The sequence below is a fragment of the Psammomys obesus genome, unplaced genomic scaffold, assembly GCF_907164565.1.
Source record: "Psammomys obesus unplaced genomic scaffold, mPsaObe1.curated_primary_1811, whole genome shotgun sequence".
Classification (NCBI taxonomy): Eukaryota; Metazoa; Chordata; class Mammalia; order Rodentia; family Muridae; genus Psammomys; species Psammomys obesus.
Genome location: NW_026596073.1, coordinates 6,336,344 through 6,359,441, shown reverse-complemented (window position 1 = coordinate 6,359,441; position 23,098 = coordinate 6,336,344). Strand labels below are relative to the sequence as shown.

General features: G+C 38.3%; 1 protein-coding gene across 12 annotated transcripts in view; it reads right to left on the bottom strand.

Annotated features, from left to right (window-relative positions):
- Kcnc2 (potassium voltage-gated channel subfamily C member 2) overlaps positions 1-23,098 on the bottom strand; it is a 181,819-nt gene that overhangs the window by 5,729 nt on the left and 152,992 nt on the right. For 6 of the 12 annotated variants that reach the window (XM_055626036.1, XM_055626030.1, XM_055626026.1 and 3 more), the window contains exons 3-4: positions 4,030-4,957; positions 1,920-2,084 (exon numbers count right to left, since the gene is read on the bottom strand). In XM_055626036.1, the coding sequence (XP_055482011.1) occupies positions 1,920-2,084; positions 4,030-4,957 (1,093 nt within the window). Of the gene's footprint in view, positions 1-1,919; positions 2,085-3,537; positions 3,642-4,029; positions 4,958-23,098 lie in introns of all 12 variants that reach the window. The other 6 variants (XM_055626035.1, XM_055626031.1, XM_055626033.1 and 3 more) reach the window with 3 other exon arrangements.

Sequence of the window (23,098 nt, the reverse complement as noted above, 5' to 3'; positions counted from 1 at the left end):
AAATGTTTGGGTAAATAAGATAATTCTGTAACATGTATAAAGGAAAGAGGAAGGACAGTGGATTGTCTTCTTGTAGATGTGGCAATAGGAGACAAAAGCCAAAATGGCTATGTGTATCCAGAAACAGTACCCACATAGAAAGAACATACAGCCATGAAAAAAAGGAATATGACAGAGTTGGTGTGGTAAGGAATGGTGAAGCATAAAAAGCTCATATGAGCTAAAAGTTTACAAAAGTCTTCATTAATTTGCCTCTGTGAAGTAAAATTGCATGTACCTTTCCATGAAGAATATGTACCTTATTAATTGCCTTGTTCATAAAACTTTGCAATTTTATGGTAAAATTTTATATTGACATACTATCTTATAATGTCCAAAGCTTTCTCAGACATTTTTAACAGTTTAAAATAAAAAATATTATTTGACATGGAAGAAAATTTGTATCAAGATCTTTAAACATGTTACCTTTGTATTAACACTACATATAATACATTAGTGAAAGATGCATAAAAATGAATGTATACTTAATCATATATACAAATAAATGTGGGTACAAATACGTGTTTATAGATATGGAGACAAAGCTTATTATATAGATATATACTTAGAAAAGTATCCTGAACATAAGCTACTACTCTTAATATATAAACATATACTCTGCTCAAATACTATAAGATCTTAGCTATCCTCACAAAACATTTAAATTTTCTAGCACATATATAGATTTAAAATAGTAAACAACCCCATTAAGAGAACTGAAATACATTTTAGCTCAAGGAACACATGTAAATGATGGAACTGATTAGAATGAATAATTATTTGAAGTATTACTCAGCAAAAAACAATAAAAACAAGATGAAGATCCCTCTGTCTGCTTCCATGCTTCAAAGACATTGAAACAGAGGACAAATAAAATGTTCAAAAGAAATTAAAGAAAACTAGAATAAGAGTTATGAGACACTTTTTTAAAGAGGACATCACAAAACAAATGTTTTAAATTTAAAACATTAAAGAATTAGAAAAACCATTTTATATAACAAATATGGACATCAATTGTAGGATACAGTGAAGCAAAATATGAAAGTTTCTGTTCAGGTTTAGTCAATTATAGTATAAAAGTATTATAGATTTTCACATATCCTAACACCTTTTTTAATAAAGATACTGCCCAGTCATTTTTAATTTCTTCAACAAGTATTTATTATCTCCTACATGTTAGATACTGTTTAGTGTCTACTGAAAATATTAATGGATTTTAAATTATTTCATTGAGCCAAAAGAAAAACATTGTGTAATTTTAATCATGTATGTGACCTTTCAAGTGATTAAAAAAAAAATGCACACAGCAGAGCAGAGGTCCTTGCTCTTGGAGACCTTCAGGGAAACTGTTGGCATTAACTGCCAAGGCATCAGGAAAGCGGTTTAAAGGGTGTTTAGTTCTTTCATTTAAAAAGGAAAAATGCCTTATCGATCATTTAATGGCTATCAGTTACTTAACAAATACAGTGAGAGAGCCATGTAGTGAGTATTGTTTTAATAAAAAAAAATAGATAACTTTTAAAGACATCATGCTAAGATAACTAATGATTGGCTTAATGTTGGCTGATTTGATAATATTCTATTAAATAAATTATTATAATATTCTATTAATAGATTTACATATTCTATTAAAATGCTGCCCATAGACAAATGGTAAATGACAGGATTTTTAAAAAAAGATAAAAAATAAAGGGTGATGCTATATATATAACTATAAAGCAGGTTATCATGATGGATATTATAAAGTCCTTATAATGAGAGAAAACATAATGGAGAGAATAAAAGAGCACCTCATGCATGCTGGAAAATGATGAAATGAGCGTTTTCCATCACTAACTTAATGGCTAAATCACCTATGATTTGATTAAATTCGTGCCTACCTTTCCTGATTCCTCCATCAGAAGTGCACGTGTAATCACCTGTCGTCAACAGGAAACACGTTTCCCCTCTTCTGTTTTTGTCTCTGGTACTAGAGCGTCTGATGGGGAGCCTTTCTGGAGGTGATAATGGCGGCTCACTTCCTGTACTGTCGTCACCTGATAACACTGGTCACAGCACCATGCCCATTGACAGACAGTGATGGATGAGGGAATGAGACAGTACAGAGAGTTTACAACAGATGCCCAGAGTCCAGTCACTCAATATACAAAACACAGTCATCACATCACAGTATTCACAATAAAGAAAAATGGAAATGTGTTTTAAAAGGGAGAAATGAAACTCTCATTCAATTTTTGATCTACCTAATGGATAATTAGCTTTTACAAAGGTGATGTGAACTCAAAATAAATTAGATAATGAATTAGTGGAAATTTATTATGTAACTGTTTAATGTTATCCAGTTACTATGAGTGGAAATTGTAAAAAGAATGGTATCTTCAAAGAAAATCTCTGAAGCGGTACTGGTAGTACTACCAAAGAGACATGCTTTTTCCTACTTTTCTAAAACTCAATTTCCCACAAAAAAAAATCTTAATTAAAATAATCCAAAGCCACAAGAAGTACCATTCCAATTTGAAAACTCAAACTTATTTTGAGCAAAGCGTACAGCAAAATCTCCATGTTCCTGACAGTATTGCTTACTTAAAGCGTGTTTGGCAAGGGCTTTCAACATATCTCCATCAGCCTACACACTAGCTTGACCTTACAGTGTCGACCAGAGATGACTGTGTCCTCTTTGTCCAGGCCTTTCCTAAGGGTTCTGCATAAATATCCTGAGAAAAATGAGTAACAACCTGAGCTGAATCCCTCCTCTCAGACAGATACTCTTAACAGTTCTCAGGTAGGTGTTGATGGAATTTGCAGATGGATTCCCAAATGCATGCAAGGACTGAGAATGAAACTTTTTAACAGTAGTTCACCTCCAGTCACACTCCATTGAATTTTCTGTTTGCTTCGTAAATTTCTTCAGAAGCTAAGAGGGGAAACTTATTTCTAAATAGGACATGAGATCATCAGCAGTCTTTCTTTAATATATAAGAAATACAGCAGTATATCTAATATATGTGTAAATATATATACTTTAAATTTCAATGTAATCTATTGAAATAAATATTTTGCTAACCTAAAAAAATTATATCTGACTTGAACCTTGGAGACAAGCAAGAATTCCCTCTGTCTTGGCCTGGACACACTGACTTTCAGTTTAGAATCAAATGGCTTCAGGTTGCCCTAGCATACAGGAAGCAAGATTCCAGCAAATGTCAAGCAGTAAAATATTCAAAATTCCGTTTTTCAAAGGTACGGAGACCAAGGCACAATGCAATAAAAAAAAAAAATAAAAATGATTGCCTGAAGGAGATGCAATTTTGTCACTGGTTATTTGAGGCAGATTATCTGTGCCCTGAACAGCAGTGGGTGTTTCTTTTTTGCATTATATGTGACTTTGTGTTAGGTTGCAATACCTTATCTAATTTTAAAACAATGGCAACTTAGTCAATTCTCTAAAATGTTACTAATAATAAGGCTTCTTATTGAAAGAACTGTCTTCCACATCACCTCTTTAGGGCCTAGGCCTTTGACGTGCAAGCATCCATTCTCCTTAAATAACTGCTTCTCGTGAATTAGGTTGAGATGCAGAGTACCATGAGGCAGAGGTAAAACTGAGACAAACACACCAAGCCAAATGATATGGAGGTGAACATTTTGAGAATGAAGAATGGAAAATGGTCAAGATTGTACCGTCACAGCATGCGGAAAAACAAAGAAACATTGGCACAGAAGCAACAAATGGGCAAAAGAAAATATTGGCACCATCAGCAGAGGTCACTCCCGCCAATGTTAGAAAACCCCACAGACCTGCTCTGCAGACCGATATGTAGAAATGCTGCAGTCATGTTATCTACAGGCCTCACACAAACCACACTTTCATAAGGAGGTAAAACCGAAGACTCACATATATTTACAGAAAGCGAGAGCAGCTACCTTCTGCCTCTAGGAAACGCTGGTCTACAGGATATTTAATGGTACGCTTTTGAAATTGTGCCTTACCTGATCTGTTATGTTCCAGAAGCCGGTTTTCTTTGCCCAGACAGGTGTCACTCTGGGTGCTGTTGCAAGCCATATTTAATTCTGTCTTGCAAAAGGTAGGCGAGCTTGCCAGGGGGGCAGGAGGAATATGCTTCTTTCTTTTCCTCGGAAGCTTCTGCTTCGCCATCGCCAAGGAGTAGTACATTCCGAAATTGTTGACAATGACAGGCACGGGCATGGCTATGGTCAGCACTCCAGCCAGAGCACACAAGGCCCCCACCAACATCCCTGACCAGGTTTGGGGGTACATATCCCCATAGCCTAACGTAGTCATGGTCACCACGGCCCACCAGAAACCAATGGGGATGTTCTTGAACTGTGTGTGCTCGCTAGCTGAGGGGTCATTGGGCTGCGCACCAACTCTCTCCGCGTAGTAGATCATCGTAGCGAATATCAAAACTCCCAGAGCCAGGAAGATGATCAGCAGCAAAAACTCATTGGTACTCGCACGGAGAGTGTGTCCGAGCACCCTCAGACCTACGAAATGGCGGGTGAGCTTGAAGATTCGCAGGATCCTCACAAACCTAACCACCCTGAGAAAGCCGAGCACATCCTTAGCCGCTTTGGAAGACAGCCCGCTGAGTCCCACCTCTAAGTAGAAGGGGAGGATGGCCACGAAGTCAATGATGTTCAAGAGGTTTTTGACGAATTCAAGTTTATTGGGTGAAAACACAATACGGACTAAAAATTCGAAAGTAAACCACACCACACATACTCCTTCTACGTATGTCAAAGCAGGATCCGTTTCAATTTCGTACTGGAGAACAGCGCCTGTACCGTTGATGACTGGCTCTGTCTTGTTTTTAACAATATTGAAAGCTTCGTGTGTCTCCAGGCAAAAGGTTGTGATGGAAACCAAGATGAAGAATAAAGAAGCAAAGGCAATAAACTGCAGAAAGAAAGAAACAGAAATACAGAATGAACCGAACCATCACATATCTGAACCTGAAGGACACTGATCGTTACCAATCAAAAGGGATGCCAAGGTATTTGGGGATTTCACATCAGATGATTGTCAAGTGCAGGAGAGATGCGCTGGCCAAGATAAGCAGGCTGGAACCTGGAACATTCTCCAAACTCTGGGCTTTGCTCGCATACAGACAAAGCTCTGCCTTCAGGTTTTGTGAAAGAGGTAAAGAAAGCATAAAAATTATTTCAGAACAATTTTTAACGGCAAATGGTCTGAAAAGGAAAAAGGGAAACTTTTGACTATAGCTCCAATTTTGATAATTGCTTGTGACTAGAAATTTTAACTCGAAGCTTATAACTGCACATATGAGACAGATGACACTGGCAGAGACTTAGGAGCCACACAATGTAACTGCCAGCTACCACCTATCAGTAAAGTGTTTTCAGGTAGCATGAGATATGAACATGAAAAGAATATTTGCAATGTTCAATGACACCTGAAGGCAGAGACTGCCAGATAACCTAAATCTGGGAGGAGAGGGCAAACTCAAGCAACCATAATTAAAGAAGAGAAACCAAGTTAGAGAAAATATTAAAATACAATTATCTTCCTTTGCTTAAAAAATTTGAAGATCCTAGAGTAATAAGTTATAAAGCTATTTTTTCAAAATCGATGATTCCATTTCTTTATATGAAAACATTTGCACCTACCAATATAGGTAAACCTTAAGAATTTCCAGGTATATAGTTCTGGCTACACCCATACACTGTTGAATATATTTCATGTCAATCTGCATAATAAGACTAATACTCTCCCCACTTCACAACTCAGGAATATCAGGCTGGGAGCATTTATATTCCTTTTTTTCTAAGTCAGTTTTCCATATCTTTTATTTTTCTATTTTCTATTGTTTTTTTTTTTTTGAGACAATAACCTGACAATTTCAGTCACAGTTTCCATCTCCTTAAGTTATCAAATTCCAAAGGTAAGAATGTTGGAACCCCTTCCCTTAGACTGGGGTCTTACACGTCTTAATACTACAGGTCTGAGCATTTGAAATGCAGGTGTTCGGGTAAAGGGCGCTGCTGTCATTCATGGGAAGCTCTGCAGAGTGGCTGAGGCCTCTGGTATTCTCTTGTAATGTCTCAGAAGCCACACTTGAATGAGCAGGCTTCTCTTTCTCATAATATCAACGATGGAATCACCAGGAGAAAGAAACTGTAGTCAAGTAGGAGCCTCTTCGTTGGAAATAACAGGACTATAGCCAATTAACAAATGGGACCATTTCCAATGTTCAGCCTGTTCCCTGGCAGGAGCTTACAAGCATGGCTGCCACTGAGAAGATCTGAGCCACATCTCAAGAGAACCCGCTCCTCTTTTTAGTTCAATAAGCCTGTGAGGACATCGCAAAATGAGGAATTAGGACCGTGACTGTCTGCCTTAGAGAACCATCCAAATAAAGGGGCTAACCTAAGCGGTGTTGCACCTCTATCGTACAGCATTGGACAAGTGGCACCTTTATACCTCTGACCTGGTTGCTTGCAAGCACCCTTGGTTTTCCAGGAGCATTTGAGACACTAAATTTCTCCATTTCGCTTTTTCAATGAATGTAAAAATAAACACACAGCTATTCAGTCAGTTGTGGTCAGACTTAGTACACTACAACTAAAAGATGACATGCTGCAGTTGATTGAGAGCCGTATCCTTATTTTATCTGTGTATTTGAAAGCTATATTTGTTTCTGGTTAAATTTGAAACCCTTTGTCATTAAACCTTTGCATATAGGACCCTACTCTTCTTCCTACCCATGATCCCCATGAGGCTATTCTGTCTCCAGCATTTCAGATCAGGCAAAATATTTTAGTGTACAAAGTCGATGATCTAGCAGTTTAAGTTGCAGTCTGATGTTCTGCTCATAATGATTTCAGTAGTCAATCCATTGAGTTGACTCTGCAAACTAAAATGCCACCATCACAGGAGACATCCTAACACGTTCATCTTTCAGACAGTCTTATTGTGCCTGACACATCCAAAGGGGGTGGGGGAAAACAGTTCTCTAATGCCCATTGACATTTGCCAAAAAAAAAAAAAAAAAAAAACCAAACCAAAAAACTCTTGGAGCTTTTATAATTGAATATTTCTCTATTATACATCATTCATGCATGTATACAGCATATTAAATACTTCCCTTTGCGAGGCCTCAGGTCAAGCGCTTAATTTAATAGCAGTTAATGAAACATAATCCACTGAGGATGCAGACATAAAATTCATTTACCAGACAAATGATCTATAATTGTAGTTGTCATAACTTCAGTAAAGAAAACTACATGAGATTTTGAAAGGGAAAAAATCATGTGGACTGTGTTTGGGATGAAAGGTCAATGAGACCTTTGTCCACAGACTAAAATGAGGGGTGAGCAGAAGTCAACTGCATAGAAAGGAAAGAATTTTAAAATCATATATTAAGAAGCTTTAAAAGAGTCATTCTCTGGTTGCTTGTTCTGAGAAAGGTCCAGGCTGGACTTCAGTTCTCTTTGTCGGTGAGGATGACAGTGAACGCCAGGTTCTCCTGAGTCCACCCCCAAGTGCCGGGGGTACAGGCCTGCACCACCAAGACTGATTTTTGCAGTAGCAGAGATGAAACTAGAGGCTTTATGAATGATAGGCAAAAATTTTGCCCACTGAACTTTATCTCCAGCCAGCTGTTCTACATTTTGCTTTCTCAAGTGGTGGTTGGTTGTAACACCACCAAAGCAGGTTTTCTAGATCTGCTTATAAAGTGCATAGACTGTGATTGATATATGCCACCTAGCATACAGACTCTGCCTTTGTAGAGCTTAATTCATTTCTCGGAGGAAATGTTATCAAGTAGAAATATTGCCTGGGTTTTCAAATAAGGCTGCAAGGCTACTTTAGAGCAGTGATTCTCAATCTTCCTAACATTATGACCCTTTACTATAGTTCTTCATGTTGTGGTGACACCCAACCATAAAACTGTTTTTGCTGCTACTTCATAACTGTAATTGTGCTACCGTTATGAACTGTAATATAAATACCTGTGTCTTATGATCTTTGGAGACCCCTCTGAAAACAGTCTTTAACCTTCAAGAAGGTCAAAGCCCACAGGTTGAGAACTATAACTTTAGGCATTTCATTACTGATAACTCTACTTCGGGCTTGTTATTCCATATAATTTGCTTGAGTGTATCATACAAGTGTTAAAAGTCACCAAATAGACATGTTTCAGTAAGCTTTCAAAATGCTCATCTAGAATCCAATGTTTATTGACATTGAAGCAGTTGCATTTGAAAATAATTTAAGTTAGCCATCCTATTCCTAGAAGAGGGAGGAACAAAGGTTCATTGTTGTATAATGTTCTTGTGGAATGTGTATTCAAATGCTGATTTCTCTCCCCCACTATCTGGTTTCAATCTGGACATTGCATTAAAGCATCACCTGTCTCACATTTGTATAAACATGCCACCATTTGTTCTTTGTATTTTCAATAAAACAAACAGCCAATGCTGTGCAATGGAGAGTATAGGGTGGGACAACCTTGTCCAGAGGAGAAAAGAAAGAAGCAAGTGAGGGAGGGGGAGTCAGAGAGCAGAGATCTGCAGGAGAGAACCTAAAAATAAGAGGAGAGATGAACTGGGCCTAAGATATGACTAAAAGCAAGTATAATGTGGGAAAGCTGAATTGGAGGAAACTATGGGGGCTTGGAGGTTTAGGATAGAGTAGCTATTGCCCAGCATTGTGCTCTAGGTTAATTAAATAAATCCTAGTCTCTGTGTGGTGATTTTGGTATACAGCTGGCTTAGGAATAACCGCTACTTAACTAAAAGATAAATCGATAGTAAATATTAATATTCAATAGCAGTTCATTCAACAAAATACACCCTAAGAATATATAAAAGTATGAATCCCTTACTCTAAGCCACCAAGAGATATCAAATTTTCTTTTGCAGGGTGAGAAAAATCTGTATTTAACAAACTTCCTTGATAAGTAATATGCACATTAAAATCAAAAACCAATTTCTTACATTTTTCAGAAAATGAGCAAAAAAATTATCTAATGAACTGAGTGTTAAAATTATAAGCATTCATTCACAGTCTTAAATAAAATGTCCTAGAGGCTTACTAATAAACCTTTACCAGTTCTTTAAGCATGCCTAGCTGTTTACCTCTATTTTGATGTAATTCTGGTTTCTTCAAAAAATAGTTGTGAGCAAATAAACCTATAAATGCAAACAAGTTTAAGACCCAAAGCTTTGGAGACCAACAGCTGTTTGTGCAAACTGTTTGCTAAATGTAACTTTCAATATTTGTGAAACCATTATTTTAAGAACTACAGCAAGAGGACTGGAGAGCTGGATCAGTAGTTAAGAGAACTGGGTGCTCTTCTCGAAGACCTTGGTTCGATTCCTAGCACCTAGGTGTCAGTGTTTAATCATCTGTTAAGGGTCTGACACCCTCTCCTGGCTTCTGTGGACACTGCATGAAAGCGGTGCACAAGCTTACCTGCTTCCAAAACATCCATACACATGAAATGAATACAATTAAAAAAAAAAATTAAAGAACGAAAATAAGAACATGGAAACTGTTTTTGCCAAAAGCACTGAATCTTCACTTGGGCATCGGTAGATGCCCACTGAATAACTGAACATTAAGTGAAAGCTTGGCATCTCTGTCTTCACACTGCATTGTCTCTTTCCATGTGAGTCATTCCCTACAGTCACCTTGGGTCCAGCAGCAACGGATTTGGCCTATAAAAACCTTGTAATGAGTTGAAATTGCTTCCTAGGCTTTCTCTTCTTGGTTTTCTCTTCTCCTAATAAGACCACTCCAGCAATCCTGAGATGATAATGATCAGCCAGGTCACAGTTTGACCAAGACTTCTTGAATATACATCCTACTTGACCCCCTTTCCCTTGTTCCCTTTTATTTGTACACTTAAAGCTCATTAATAGCAACACAAGTTTTTTTTTCCTTGCCTTCCCCAAATTGTCATCCTGTTTAGAGGACCTATCCTGATTTTCATAAGCTCTTTTTCCATTTGATTTCTGTGAAAGGGCTTCTATTGGGATCCTCAGAAGAGAGTCTTTGTCCTAGTTCTTCATAGCTGAATCACACTATGATTTTGTGTCTGTATCATCTTTTTTTAATTGTTGCTGTATCATATCTATGTGTAGTTCTCACGTTTAGGTATGTTATAAATTGGTTGGAGTATGGTATTACTGTTATTCTGATAGCCTGCTTCTGGGTTGCCTAGCAACCTCTGATGTCATTGCCTGCCACCAGGTGTGAGCCAGGTGTGTGCCAGCTGGATAGAAAGGACTCTCCTGATAGCCCATGCTCTTTTATACTCCTCTCTCTGTTTCTCTCCCTCTGTCTGTATATCTATCTCTTTCTCTCTCTCAGGAACTCTCCTCTGTCTCTCTCCCTCCTCTCCCTTTTCCACAATAAATCTCTTTCTTAACAGATCTGTCATTACTATAACAATTACTAACTTTTTAAAACAATGATTCCTTATGATACACTGCTATACTCATAGGTTAAGAACCATTTTCAGTCCTCAAAGGTACAGAGAAACACAGCCAGACACGCAGAGAGTCAGAATCGGAGGTCTCCATTGGGTCCATTCCCTCAGAGATCAGGAAACCCCAAGAGGAAGAAAAGACTTAGGAATTAGAGGATATGAGGGACACCAGGAGAACATGAAACCAAATCAAATAAGCAGGGCCCATATGAACTCACGGAGACTAAAGCATCAAGCAGGGGGCCTTCAGGGGTTTGCACCAGGTCCTCTGCATGTATGTTATGGTTGTTAGCTTGGTGCTTTTGTGGGACTCTTAACAATGGGAGTAGGAGTTTGACTCTTTTGCCTGGTCTGAGGATGTTTTTCTCCTTTTGGGTTGCCCTGTCCAGACTTGTCCAAACTCAGTATGAGGGCATTTGCCTTGTCTTATTCTATCGTGTTTTGTCCTGCTTGACTTCCATCTCTTGGAGACTTGCTCTTTTCTGGAAAGAAAATGGAGGAAGAGTGGATCTGCGGGACAGAGTAAGTGGGCAAAGTTAGAAGGAAAGGAGATAGAGAGAACTGGTTGGAATGTATTGTATGAGATAATCTATTTTCTTTTTTTAATTTATTTATATTTTATAGTAATCACAGGTTATTTACTTTGTATCCTAGCTGTAGCACCCTCCTTCATTCCCTCCCAATCCCACCCTCCCGCCCTCATCTTCTCCCTGCCTCTTTCCAAGTCCACGAATAGGGGAGGAACTCCTCCCCATCCATCTGACCCTAGCTTAATTAAGTCTCTTCAGGGCTGGCTGCAATATCCTCTTCTGTGGCCTAGCTCACTCCCTCAGTGAGGGGGTGGTGTCAAAGAGCTCACCATTGAGTTCATGTCAGAAATAGTTCACCATTGAGTTCATGTCAGAAATAGTTCTTGTTCCCCTTATTAGAGAACCCATTTGGACACTGAGCTACCATGGGCTATATCCGAGCAGAGGTTCTAGGTTATATCTATACATGGTCCTTGATGGAGAAACAGTCTCATGAAAGACCCCTGTGCCCTGATATATTTGGTCCTTGTGGAGCTCCTGAACTCTCCAGGTCTTACTAGGTCCCCCTTCTTTCATAGATTCCTTGTACTCTGCAGAAGGTTTGGTTATGAGTCTCAGCATCTGCTTTGATACACTGCTAGGTATAGTCTTTCAGAGGCCCTCTGGTAGGCTCCTGTCCTGTTACTTGTTTCTCCTACTTCCAAAGTCCATCCCATTTGTCTTTCTAAGTGAGAATTTGTCATCTTATCCCGCGTCGTCTTTCTTGTTTATCTTCTTTAGGTGTATAGATTTCAGTATATTTATCCTATCTTATAGGTCTATATAAGTGAGTATATACCATGTGTGTCTTTCTGATTTGGGATACCTCACGCAGGATGATCATTTCTAGGTCCCACCATTTGCCTGCAAATTTCATGATTTCCTCGTTTATAATTGCTGAGTAGTATTCTATTGTGTAAAAATACCACAATTTCTGTGTCCATTCCTCAACTGAGGGACATCTGGGTTGTTTCCAGGTTCTGGCTATTACAAATAAAGCTGCTATAAACATGGTTGAACAAATGTCCTTGTTGTGTATTTGAGCATCTTTTGGATATATGCCTAAGAGTGGTATAGCTGGATCTTCAGGAATCACTATTCCTATTTGTCCGAGAAAGCACCAGATTGATTTGCAAAGTGGTTGTACAAGTTTGCATTCCCACCAGCAATGGAGGAGGGTTCCCCTTTCTCCACAACCTCTCCAGCATGCATTGTCACTTGAGTTTTTGATCTTAACCATTCTGATGGGTGTAAGGTGAAATCTCAGGGTCATTTTGATTTGCATCTCCCTGATGGCTAAGGACGTTGAACATTTGTTTAAGCGTTTTCTGCCATTCTACAATCCTCTACAGAGAGTTCTCTGTTTAACTCTGTGCCCCACTTTTTAATTGGATTACTTTATTTGTTGCTTTTTAACTTCTTGAGTTCTATATATATACTGGATATTAGCCCTCTGTCAGATGTAGGGTTGGTGAAGATCCTTTCCCAGTCTGTAGGCTGTTGTTTTGTTGAGAATCTATTTTCTTTTTTTTAATTTTATTTTACTATATTTTAGCCTTCTTTTTTTTGCATTTTTTATTTTATTAATTACACTTATTCATTTTGTATCCCCTCATAAGCCCCTCCCTCCTCCCCTCCTGATCCCACCCTCCCTCCCCTTTCTGCATGCATGCCACTCCCCAAGTCTACTGATAGGGGAGGTTCTCCTCTCCTTTCTGATCTTACTCTATCAGTTCTCATCAAAAGTGGCTGCATTGTCCTCTACTGAGGCCTGGTAAGGCTGCTCCCCCCTCAGGGGGAGGTGATCAAAGAGCAGGCCAATCAGATTATGTTTTCAATTAAAAAATAAAGTAAAAACAAATAAAATAATCTTTAACACTTAAAGCAACAAGTTCTATTTTATAAGTAGGTAATTGTTACATTTATATGAAATCAGAAAGATAAACAGGTTTTTAGAAATTGTTTAAAAGTTAAAGATATCAGGCATCATAGAGAAGTGTGTTTTATGACATGGGAGGAGTTGGAGATTGTCTTCTTCTGCCTGCTTAAGGATAGAAGTTGGGTAGAACTTGGGTAGAAGTTGAAGTTTGAGAAGAAGAGGAAAAAGCAAAGTTTTTAAGGAGAGACAGAAGCTGATAATGTGCTTCAAGGAAATACCTGCACTGGCTTGCAGGCAGAAGTCCAGACAGGCAATGACAGTACCAAAGATTAAGATAACACTTCTGCTTATCATTAGCCAAAGCCTGCTAATGTTGCCTTAAATCACAAAAACTTTGGGCCATGTGAAGACAAAAGGCGGGGGGGGGGGGGGGAAATCACCTATGAGACAAGAAACCCAGAAAGGTTCAAGCTCAGAGAAGAGTACTAAGGATGAAAAGTCATCAGAAGTTTGACATCAGTGAAAACCTTTGGAGATTCTGAAGGAGCATACTGTCTCCTGTGGAATGACAAGAGGCTTAGTTTATTAGAATTTAGTTTACATATCAAACGAATGGGTGATGCCAAGAGCTTTGAAGATTGGAATCACCCAGAGGCAAACACTGAATGCATTAGCAACGACTTGATGTGATTTATCTGAACCTTGCTCTAAGCTCTTTGAGTACAGAAAAGTCTTCTTTTCTGGCTCACTGAGTAGAGCTGAAATGCTCAAATGAAGTTAGAGTGAATATTAAGAAAAACAAATTAAAAGGAAAGAACTGTGGGAGGAGATAATTTTTTTTTTCTTCTTCACTGAGGTGGGTGGTCATTATGAGCTGGATTTATGTCATGTTTATTTTTAATCTTTCCTCCTTCTGGGACAGTCACTGGTACCTAGATGGTCAGCAGAAATGAAAATAAGGGTGGAAGAACTAGTGAAAGAATAAATGAGAAAAAATAGTTATAATTATATAGCCTTCAGGAGTAAAATGTTTAAAAGAAATAACAGAAATTACATAATAAAATAATTGAAGGAAATTGTCAAATTTACAACAGAATTAATCAAGCAGGTCCATTTGTTTTTTTCAAATGTTAGCAGTAGAAGCATTTGTCCATCTTGTCAATAGAACTTGTCTGAGGGAGAAGTCTGGAGGCATCACATCGCTATTTCTCTTGCTTTTCCATTATGATGACACCACAGACTGCCAAGACATTAAATAAAACTAAAATTAAGCAAGTTAAATAATTAAAGTGTTAGAAAGCTTTCAGGCAAGGTGTGTCGTGTGGATTGAATTCAGAGAATTGGTACATAATTCCAGGAATTTTCAGAATGGAAATATTCCTTTTAATACTTGAGTTGCTATTCTAATGGATACAGACTTTTCCTCCTCAAGTCCAGTGATCAGCTGCAAAGTGTACAGTACTTCCTGTTGTATCAGATCCATAATGAGCAAGCCCTCAGAATCAGGGCATTACATTGGCTATATTAATTTACGTCAATATATACATTCAAATATCTAAGTTTGTATACACATACATTTTTAGAAAGATTGTTGAAAAGCATATTCCAATTTTCATAATTTTCTCTTTGCCATTAGTATCAAAATAAGTGAAACTGGGTTCTATAGCTTTCTCATAAAAAACACCAAGCTTTCAAATTGATTATGTCTCTTTTCTGTGCTCCTATAACTTATAATCATTGATGTGATTCCTTCACCTTTTCTTTTCTTTTTTTTTTTTTGTCATTTAAACCCAACTTTCTCTGAGTAAGAGACTTACACATTTTGTCCTCGCTTAGCCAAAAACATGAAGTAGGTGTTCAGTTCCTGGTATTGATTCAATAAAACAATAAGCTCTTGGTTGTGGATGTAACTAACAAAAGTGTTGTGCTGTTCATAGCACTATGCTCTTGAGGAAAGCTAAGGAAATTTCCTTCATTAGTGAGTCTACCCTTAAAAGTCTTCCAGACAGGAGTAACTAGGGCCCACATCTCCTAGTCCCAGAGAACGGCTTGAGGACCTTCTCAGGCTGGAGACATCAAGTTTCCATCATTCAAGTTTTCCCATTTAAAAACAGAGCCACAGGTTTTCTTGAATTAATATTATTGTATTAGAAGGGCTAGTAGAGTGATACATAGTGCTATGTTAGACTGAGAAAAGCTACTGGAGTCTCTGTAAATGATTATCAACTTCATACATCAGTAGAGATGATTTTCAGGCATCTATTTATAAGCATGGATATGACATGTGACATATACACCTTTATAATCATGGTATATATTATATATAAATACATCTTATATAAAGAAATTATTGTAGTATAAAGAGTAGGCTTTAAAATTAATATGAGATAATTTAACAGCCATTCCTCAAATAATATATTGTCAGATACTTAAGTGACCATTAACATTCATATATGACCTGACAATGTATCTTTTATTCTGTTTTTTAATATTTTCATCTAACATGATTATGCAACATTCCCTTTATATTTTTATTTCATACTAATTTTATGGGAATTGCAATTGTTTAAAATCTGTTCAAATATAAGTACAATCTAAGGAAGATACAAGCAAGAAGAGTTTTCACGATTTATTAGTGTTATTCCAATAGATTCTGGCATACAGTTATGTAATCAGCATTCAGAATCATCCATTATGATACACAACATGATTTTAGTTTTATAAGTCTCATGACAAGACATAAAGTGTTATTCTATCCACATACTTCATAAAATAATTTTTAATTCTTTAGCTATATTAAGGTAAAAAAAATGTCACTTCTCACCTATAAGTATGATTTTAAAACTATAAAGTGTAGATTCATGACATAAGCCAGCTTTTTGCTTTTTAATTTCCATTATTGAAAAATGCCTCTCCAAATTTTCATCTTTAATATGTATATGAATTTGTGTTTTAAGTGGTTCAATTTGTCTTGGGAGCAAATGACTTACTCCCTCGCGGTTTAGAATTTCAGGCCAAGCTCATGATTGTAGCAGTCATCTGCTCATTTGACTAGTCAGTAAAGGTAGGGACCTCCAGCCCATACTGATCCATTCCAGGAGGCATCCATAATTTTGTTTGGGGTTAGCTGACACTATAGCCTCACTCCTTTGAGTGCAAGCCAGAAGACACAGGCAAGTTTGAGTTATGCCACAAAAGGGGTGATGAGTAGGCTATGGAAATTACAATCTAGATACAAGAAGCATGTTATTTAAAATCCAGGAGGGATTGGTTGGTGATGCAATGAGACCCTCCAGGGAGGGACCTTAATGATGCTTTCTCTCACAATTTAACTAGAGCAAAGGACCGTCAACTGTGTTCTGTGAACTGCTAATGACCCTGAGAAATTTTCTGGGGTCCACAAATAATAATATTTGAAGTAATACTTAAGAATTATATTTAACTTTTCTGTCATTGTCTTACTAGTTTAAAGCAGAATATTTTTAGGTTTTCAGGATATGGTATCTCAATAGATTGACTGCAGAATCATGCAAAAAAAAATCTTAAAATGCTTGTCTTCTATCAAGTCAAGATATCAGGAAAGATACTGGAAAAATTAGAAAACAATGCTATTATGTTCAGTTTGTTTTTACTCTTTTAAAATGTTTTATTTTTCATTTTAAGATCTTTATTTTTATTGAAAATGTGTTTGCTTACATCACTAGATATTTCTAGTTGAGGGAAGCTCATGCCTTCAGACCTTTCATAAGTCCGTAAGAGAACTGACCATGCTGACTCACAAAGCCTCCAGATCATACGCAGCACAGATGTATCCTTCATTGGATTATAAGCAATGTGTACCTACTACACCAAAAACATTCCATAAACATGAATGATTTGAGCTCTCATCTAAGGCTTTCTAAGACTCTTAAGAATTTTGAATAAACATCAAATAGGCTCACTGTCCAAATACTGAAGTTTATTGAAATGAACTGATCTCATTTACTTCTGAGAGTCCAGCAACAATCAATGTATCAATAGCAACTAAAATGTCTATCTCCAGCTGATACTTTTTATTATCCTCAATCTTTATTTTCAAATCACTAACACTCTTTACTTTTAGTTAAGTTGCTGGCAATATGAGGACCATTTTCATTTGAAAGTCTGATAAACATCAAAGCACACTTCCTAACATGTTCAGGTCTGCCTTTTCATCATATGGTCTTCTTGTTCTGAATAATCTATTTCCAATTATCCAAAAAGGCACTACAACTCATTTTCTTTCCTCATGGCTTCCATCTATTGAATCACTGAATCTTGAAAATTCTAACTCTAAATACCTTAGCATCATGATCCCTTTTTCTCCATTTCCAGAGCCAAAGGCTTAGCTTTTAATTTGCCTTTAATTGACTTTTCTTCATTATTGAAATAATCACTCCTTTAAGATCAGAAGGAAGGAGAGGAGGACCTCCCCTATCAGTGGACTTGGGAGGGGCAAGCGAGACGAAGGGAGAGGGAGAGTGGGGCTGGGAGGGGAAGAGGGAGGGGTTTATGGGGGGATACAAAGTGAATAAACTGTGATTAATAAAAAATAAAAAAAGATAAAAAAGAAACAAATGTGATGTAGTCCATCTGCTCAAAATAGTTTAATAGCTCCTAATTACTGCCTAACACATGACATTTTTAACCCATTACTCAAAATACTTCTTCACATGGACCTTCTTAATTTATTCTTCCCACTGTTAACATCACCATTTCCACAACATAAGAGTGATGTACATACAGTTCTTTTCAGTTGAAATTCAGCTGTTTGCTTTGTATAGAGAGCAGAGAACTGCATGGTATGTAAGCTTCAACTCAGAAACCATGTGGTCTTTAAAATGGTCCCTGATTGTGAGAGTGGGCCCTGAGTGTGGAGCCGCAAGACAATGGAATACTAATCAACTATTAAAACACTAGGAAAATCTTGAAACTTCTAAGCAAATCGATAGAACTAGAAATGATAATCCTGAGTGAGGTAACCCAGAACCATAAAGACACATATACAGGTGGATATTAGCCGTACAATACAGGATAATCATACTAAAATACACAGAGCAAAAGAAGCTAAGTAGCAAGGAGGACCCTAGGGAGAATCTTAATTCTCATTCAGAAGGGCAAATAGAATAGACACTAGAAGCAAGGGTGTGAAAATAGGGAACAAAATGGGAGCCCTACTATAGATAGTCCTCAGAAAGACTCTACCAGAAGAGGACCAAAGCAGATGTTGAGACTTACAGCCAAACTTTGAGCAGACTGCAGGGAATCTTATGAAAGAGTAGAGGGATAGAAGGACCTGGAGGAGACAAGAGCTCCACAAGGAGACCAACAAGGCCAACAAATCAGGACCCAGGGAGCCTGCAGAAACTAATGCACCAACCAAGACCCATGTATGAAGAGGACCTAGACCCCCTGCTCAGATGTGGCCCAAAGGTACCTCAGTCTCCACATAGGTTCCAGGTAAGAGGATCAGGGGGTATCTCTGACCTGGACTTAGTTGTCTACTCTTTGGTTACATCCCCCTGGAGAGGAGGTCTTGCCAGGCTACAGAAAAAGAGTATGCAGGCAGTCCTGATGACTTGAGAGGCTAGGGTCAGATGGTACAGGATGTGGGCTCCCCCTTTCTATCATCTACGGAAGGAAGAAAGTGGGGAAGAAGGAGGAAGGATGGGACCAGGAGTTGATGAGGAGGGGTTACAATTGGGATGTAAAGTGAAAAAACTATAAAAAAAATTTTAAAAAGAAAAAAAAATGGTCCCTGATTAGCTATACAAGCAAGCTCTTTTTGGTCAGTTCTTCAGTCATCTCTCTACTGTAACACTTGTTTCTGTCATATTCTCTTTTCTTTTTTAATAATATAAATGCCTTTTCAGGGTAATTTTAATTCTCTACTTATGCTATTGCATTGATACTAGTAAGTATTGAAAAATGATGCTAAACGTATGGTCATACCAGTCATAAAATTACATTTATTCTTCCTTCTTTTTTTCCACACCTACCCACTTCCTCCATATAGATTTTTAAGACAACAACAATGACAAAATGACCGTCTTAGGAAAAAACTTAGAAGCTGTGAAGAGAAGAGTAGAACAAAACAAATTAGAAGTGGAGGTTGTCAGTGTTCTCAGGGCGAGGCAATTCCAGAGATGTGAAGGAAGGAAAACATACAACCTCCCTAGGGAAGGAACGTTAGGACCAATGAAAAGATGATGTGCACAGATTTTACATGTAAGAGTTTTATTGGATGGAGACGAGACGGAGAGGGGGTGGACATGGTGGGGAGGAGAACCCGGATAAAGAGAGGAGAGAGAAAGCAAGAGAAGGAAAAGGCAAAGATCAAGAGAGCAAGTGTAATAAGAGAGGGAAAAAGTTGCCGGTTGGTCCTTTTATTGAGCAGCTTAACCATGTCTACCCGGTGCAACACCTGATGGGCAACACATGATGACATCATAGGTTGCTAGGCAACCCAGAAGCAAGCTGCCTAAATACTAACATTCCTCCCTTTTTCTATAATTAAAAAATGGGGAGCTTGGGCTGCTTCTCATGTAAAGCAAGTTAAAGTATATAAATATAGGCTCATTAGAAGCAGCTCTTGGTTTCCATGGAAGGGGGAAAGAGACAGAGAGAAAAAAAAAGTAATAGCAACAAAATGTCCAGATTACATGGTCAAGAGGAAGAAGGGAAGACCCTGCCCTGGAAAGTTGAGGGTAGAGGGTTGCCAGTAGAGAGTGGCTAGCCATGCACTGCAACAGGTAGGGACTGAAGAAGACTGGGAGAACCTGGAGCTACTCATCCTGGGCCTGAAGCATATCATTCCAGCCTTTTGTTAATAATAAATGAATAAAGGGAGGAGATTCTCTTCTTGCTACTTCCTGCTGACACTGGGGGTGCTGTAGGGAGGTCAAAAGGCTGAAGTGCTGGCCAAGTCCAGGAAGAACACCCTGATTCGATGTAGTGCAGGGTTTGTGAGAACATACATGGCTGGGAGGGAAAGTGCAGGTCTGGCTTGATGGAAGTCTGTGAAGTCACACTGGAACACCTATAGTAGCTGCTTTGGTGCTGTCATGAATATAGGAAACACCTGGGTCTGGCAGGATACTGGAACATATATATAGGCACAAGACAAAGTTAAGTAGGTTATGGAGAAAATCCCTTCAGGTGTACATTTAAAACTTTTGGAAGAGCAAACAGAGATGGAAGAAGAGACTTGAACATGAGAACCTCCATTTCAATGAGGGAACCTCCATTTACCTAATCACTAGCAATAATTAAAAAGGCTTTGTTTTAGTCTGTCATCTCAGGAAATTGAGGCCAAGTCCAGTTACAGAGGTGTGTAAAATCAGAGACCCTGATAGCGGGCACTAGGTGTAGAAATCTGAAATTCTCCGGAAGGCATCCCAGAGGGAAATCTGGAGGAATGGACGAGTGGTCTATTCCCGTTGGGTAGGTAGGAGTCAGTGCCCCGTCAAGGAATCCCAAGAGCAAGGTTTGACTCAGTAGAGTATATGGTATAACGTGTTTCAACAGCCTGTCAGTGTTGGTAAGAGACCAAGGGCACAGTTGCCCGTAACAGACATCATTTACCTAGCTCTAGAATTTTCATAGACGAGTGAGAGGGGGAGGGAGAGAAACTGTGCTGATAGAGGGAAAATCCTACCTACAGGAGAACACGATCCTCAGGTTTGGATGTAGGTTGGCGAGAGCTGTAGGAATCATTTGAGCCAATCAGAAGTGAAGAATCACCAATTGGCTGGTGTTGAGTGTAAGAATGTAGCTATCAGGCATTGATACCAACCAAAAGGGAAGACTCACCCATCAGCTCGTGTTGGATGTAGGAATGCAGCAATCAATTAGCCAGGAAAGGAAAGTCCCCGAACCAGGGAAAGTGGAGGAATCCTGCCCTCTGAGATAGGCAATAGGTGCAGCTTATAAGAATTACTTTTAAGTTTTACAAAGGAGATAAAACTTTAGACATGTTAGCATCACAATTGTAATTGCACTGAACTATGGATTGTCGAAAATGCAGTAGATACACACATTTGTGATAACAGCATAAGTGTTCTTTAAGGTGAGCTCTGAAAAGGCAGAAGCCTTTCATGAAGTACAAGGGACAAAAGCTCACTTGATCTTAACCTTTAGTATGATTACACATTATGGAGATTTAAAGGAAATTTAAAATATTGTGCTTAGAACCATGATAGTGGGTGGTACAGTGGAATATTTCTGTATTAGAGTTAGATTAATAAATCAGATCTCTGTGGATAAAGGTCAAAGCTCTGGACACTCAATATAACAGGAGGACATATTCAGGATTTTTACCTATTTAGGATACCTGAAATCACCTTAGACCTTACAACCTTTTTAACAACCTTAAAACACTTTCTTAGACCTTCAAACATTTATAACTTGCTTTTACCAACACATGATGACATCATAGGTTGCTAGGCAACAGAAGCAGGCTGCCTAAATACTAACAAGGAATAATAACGTCATGTTATGCAGAGAACAGAAAAGGGTATGAAGAGGCCCACGGAATGAGATAAGTCACTGGTGGTTTCCATCAAAACATTTTTTGTGCAGTAAAATAAAATAAAATACAGTATTCAAGGGATTAAAAATATACATGGTAATTAGAAGGGCAAGTGACAGGTGCACGGATACACACACATTACTCTGCACACAGCTCTACACAGAGATTGTCACAAGCCGTCACACTTCTTTCCTGTTCTTCCTTTAAAAACGTAAAAGTGACAGAGATGCTGTCTGTGTCTGACCACAGGTTTTGAGGTTTAAGCTGTAGAGATCAGTAGGTAATAATATAATGTTTCTGAATGACAAATGCTCCTGAGCACTATGACTAAAATTGTCTAAACAATAAAATTGTCTTTTTTTAATGTAGCCTCTCACAAAGCCATAGTATCTGTGTATTGTTTGTTGCTATTGAGCAATTTCCTTGAAAATCGACCTGCCTGTTGAGCTAGAGGCATGAGAATTCAGGCATATGCCACTGGTAAGGATGTGAAAAGGAAGCCAGCAGTCACTTCGTTAGTAGCTGTGCCACCTTGCAGTAAGAAAAGTAGGCAGTATAGACTGTCAAAGCAGATGCTGAGCCTGATGGACAACTGATGGGCAGAGTGAATGGAATTTTATGTAAGAAGTGGGAAATAGTAAGAGCTGGAGGGGACGGGAACTCCACAAGGAGAGCAACAGAACAAGATAATTTGAACACAGGGAACTTCCCAGAAAATCATACTCCAACCAAGGACTATTCGTGGAGATAACCTAGAACCCCTGCACAGATGTAGCCCATGGCAGTTCAGTGTCCAAGTGGATTACATAGTAATGGGAAGAGGGACTGCCTCTGACATAATCTGATTGGCCTGCTCTTTGATCACCTCCCCCTGAGGGGGGAGCAGCCTTACCAGGCCACAGTAGAGGACAATGCAGCCACTTTTGATGAGAACTGATAGACTAAGATCAGAAAGGAGAGGAGAACCTCCCCTATCAGTGGACTTGGGGAGTGGCATGCATGCAGAAAGGGAGGGAGGGTGGGATCAGGAGGGGAGGAGGGAAGGGCTTATGGGGGGATACAAAATGAATAAAGTGTAATTAATAAAATAAAAAATGCAAAAAAAAGAAAAGTAGGAATATTGAAGAAGGAGAGGAGGGAATTGGGGAGGGGTCTGAGGGTGGGACTGGGAGGCGGGGGAGCCTGGGATCAGGCTGTAAAGCTATTAAATAAATAAATGAATAAATAAATAAATAAATATTTTTAAAAACAAGATTAATTTTTAAATCAATAACAATATGAACTCAATGAATACATCTGTCTTAAAAATAAATTTTTATTTCATTAACTCTTCTGCACAAACTGCATAGCAAATTGCAGTAATCCCATTTTACAGACAACCAAGCTGAGCCTTGGAGAGTAGAATGAAACTGCCTTATAATATGTATTTCATCTGTAAGTATGCCTTCTTTTCAGCAATGATTTTCAGATCTACTGAACAGAAAGACCTAGAACACAAATGGTAGAATATTCCTGTAAATAGTATTTTATTCAGATGTGCAACCACACAGGTATTAAACTTTCATTACTGATAAAGAGTGTCATG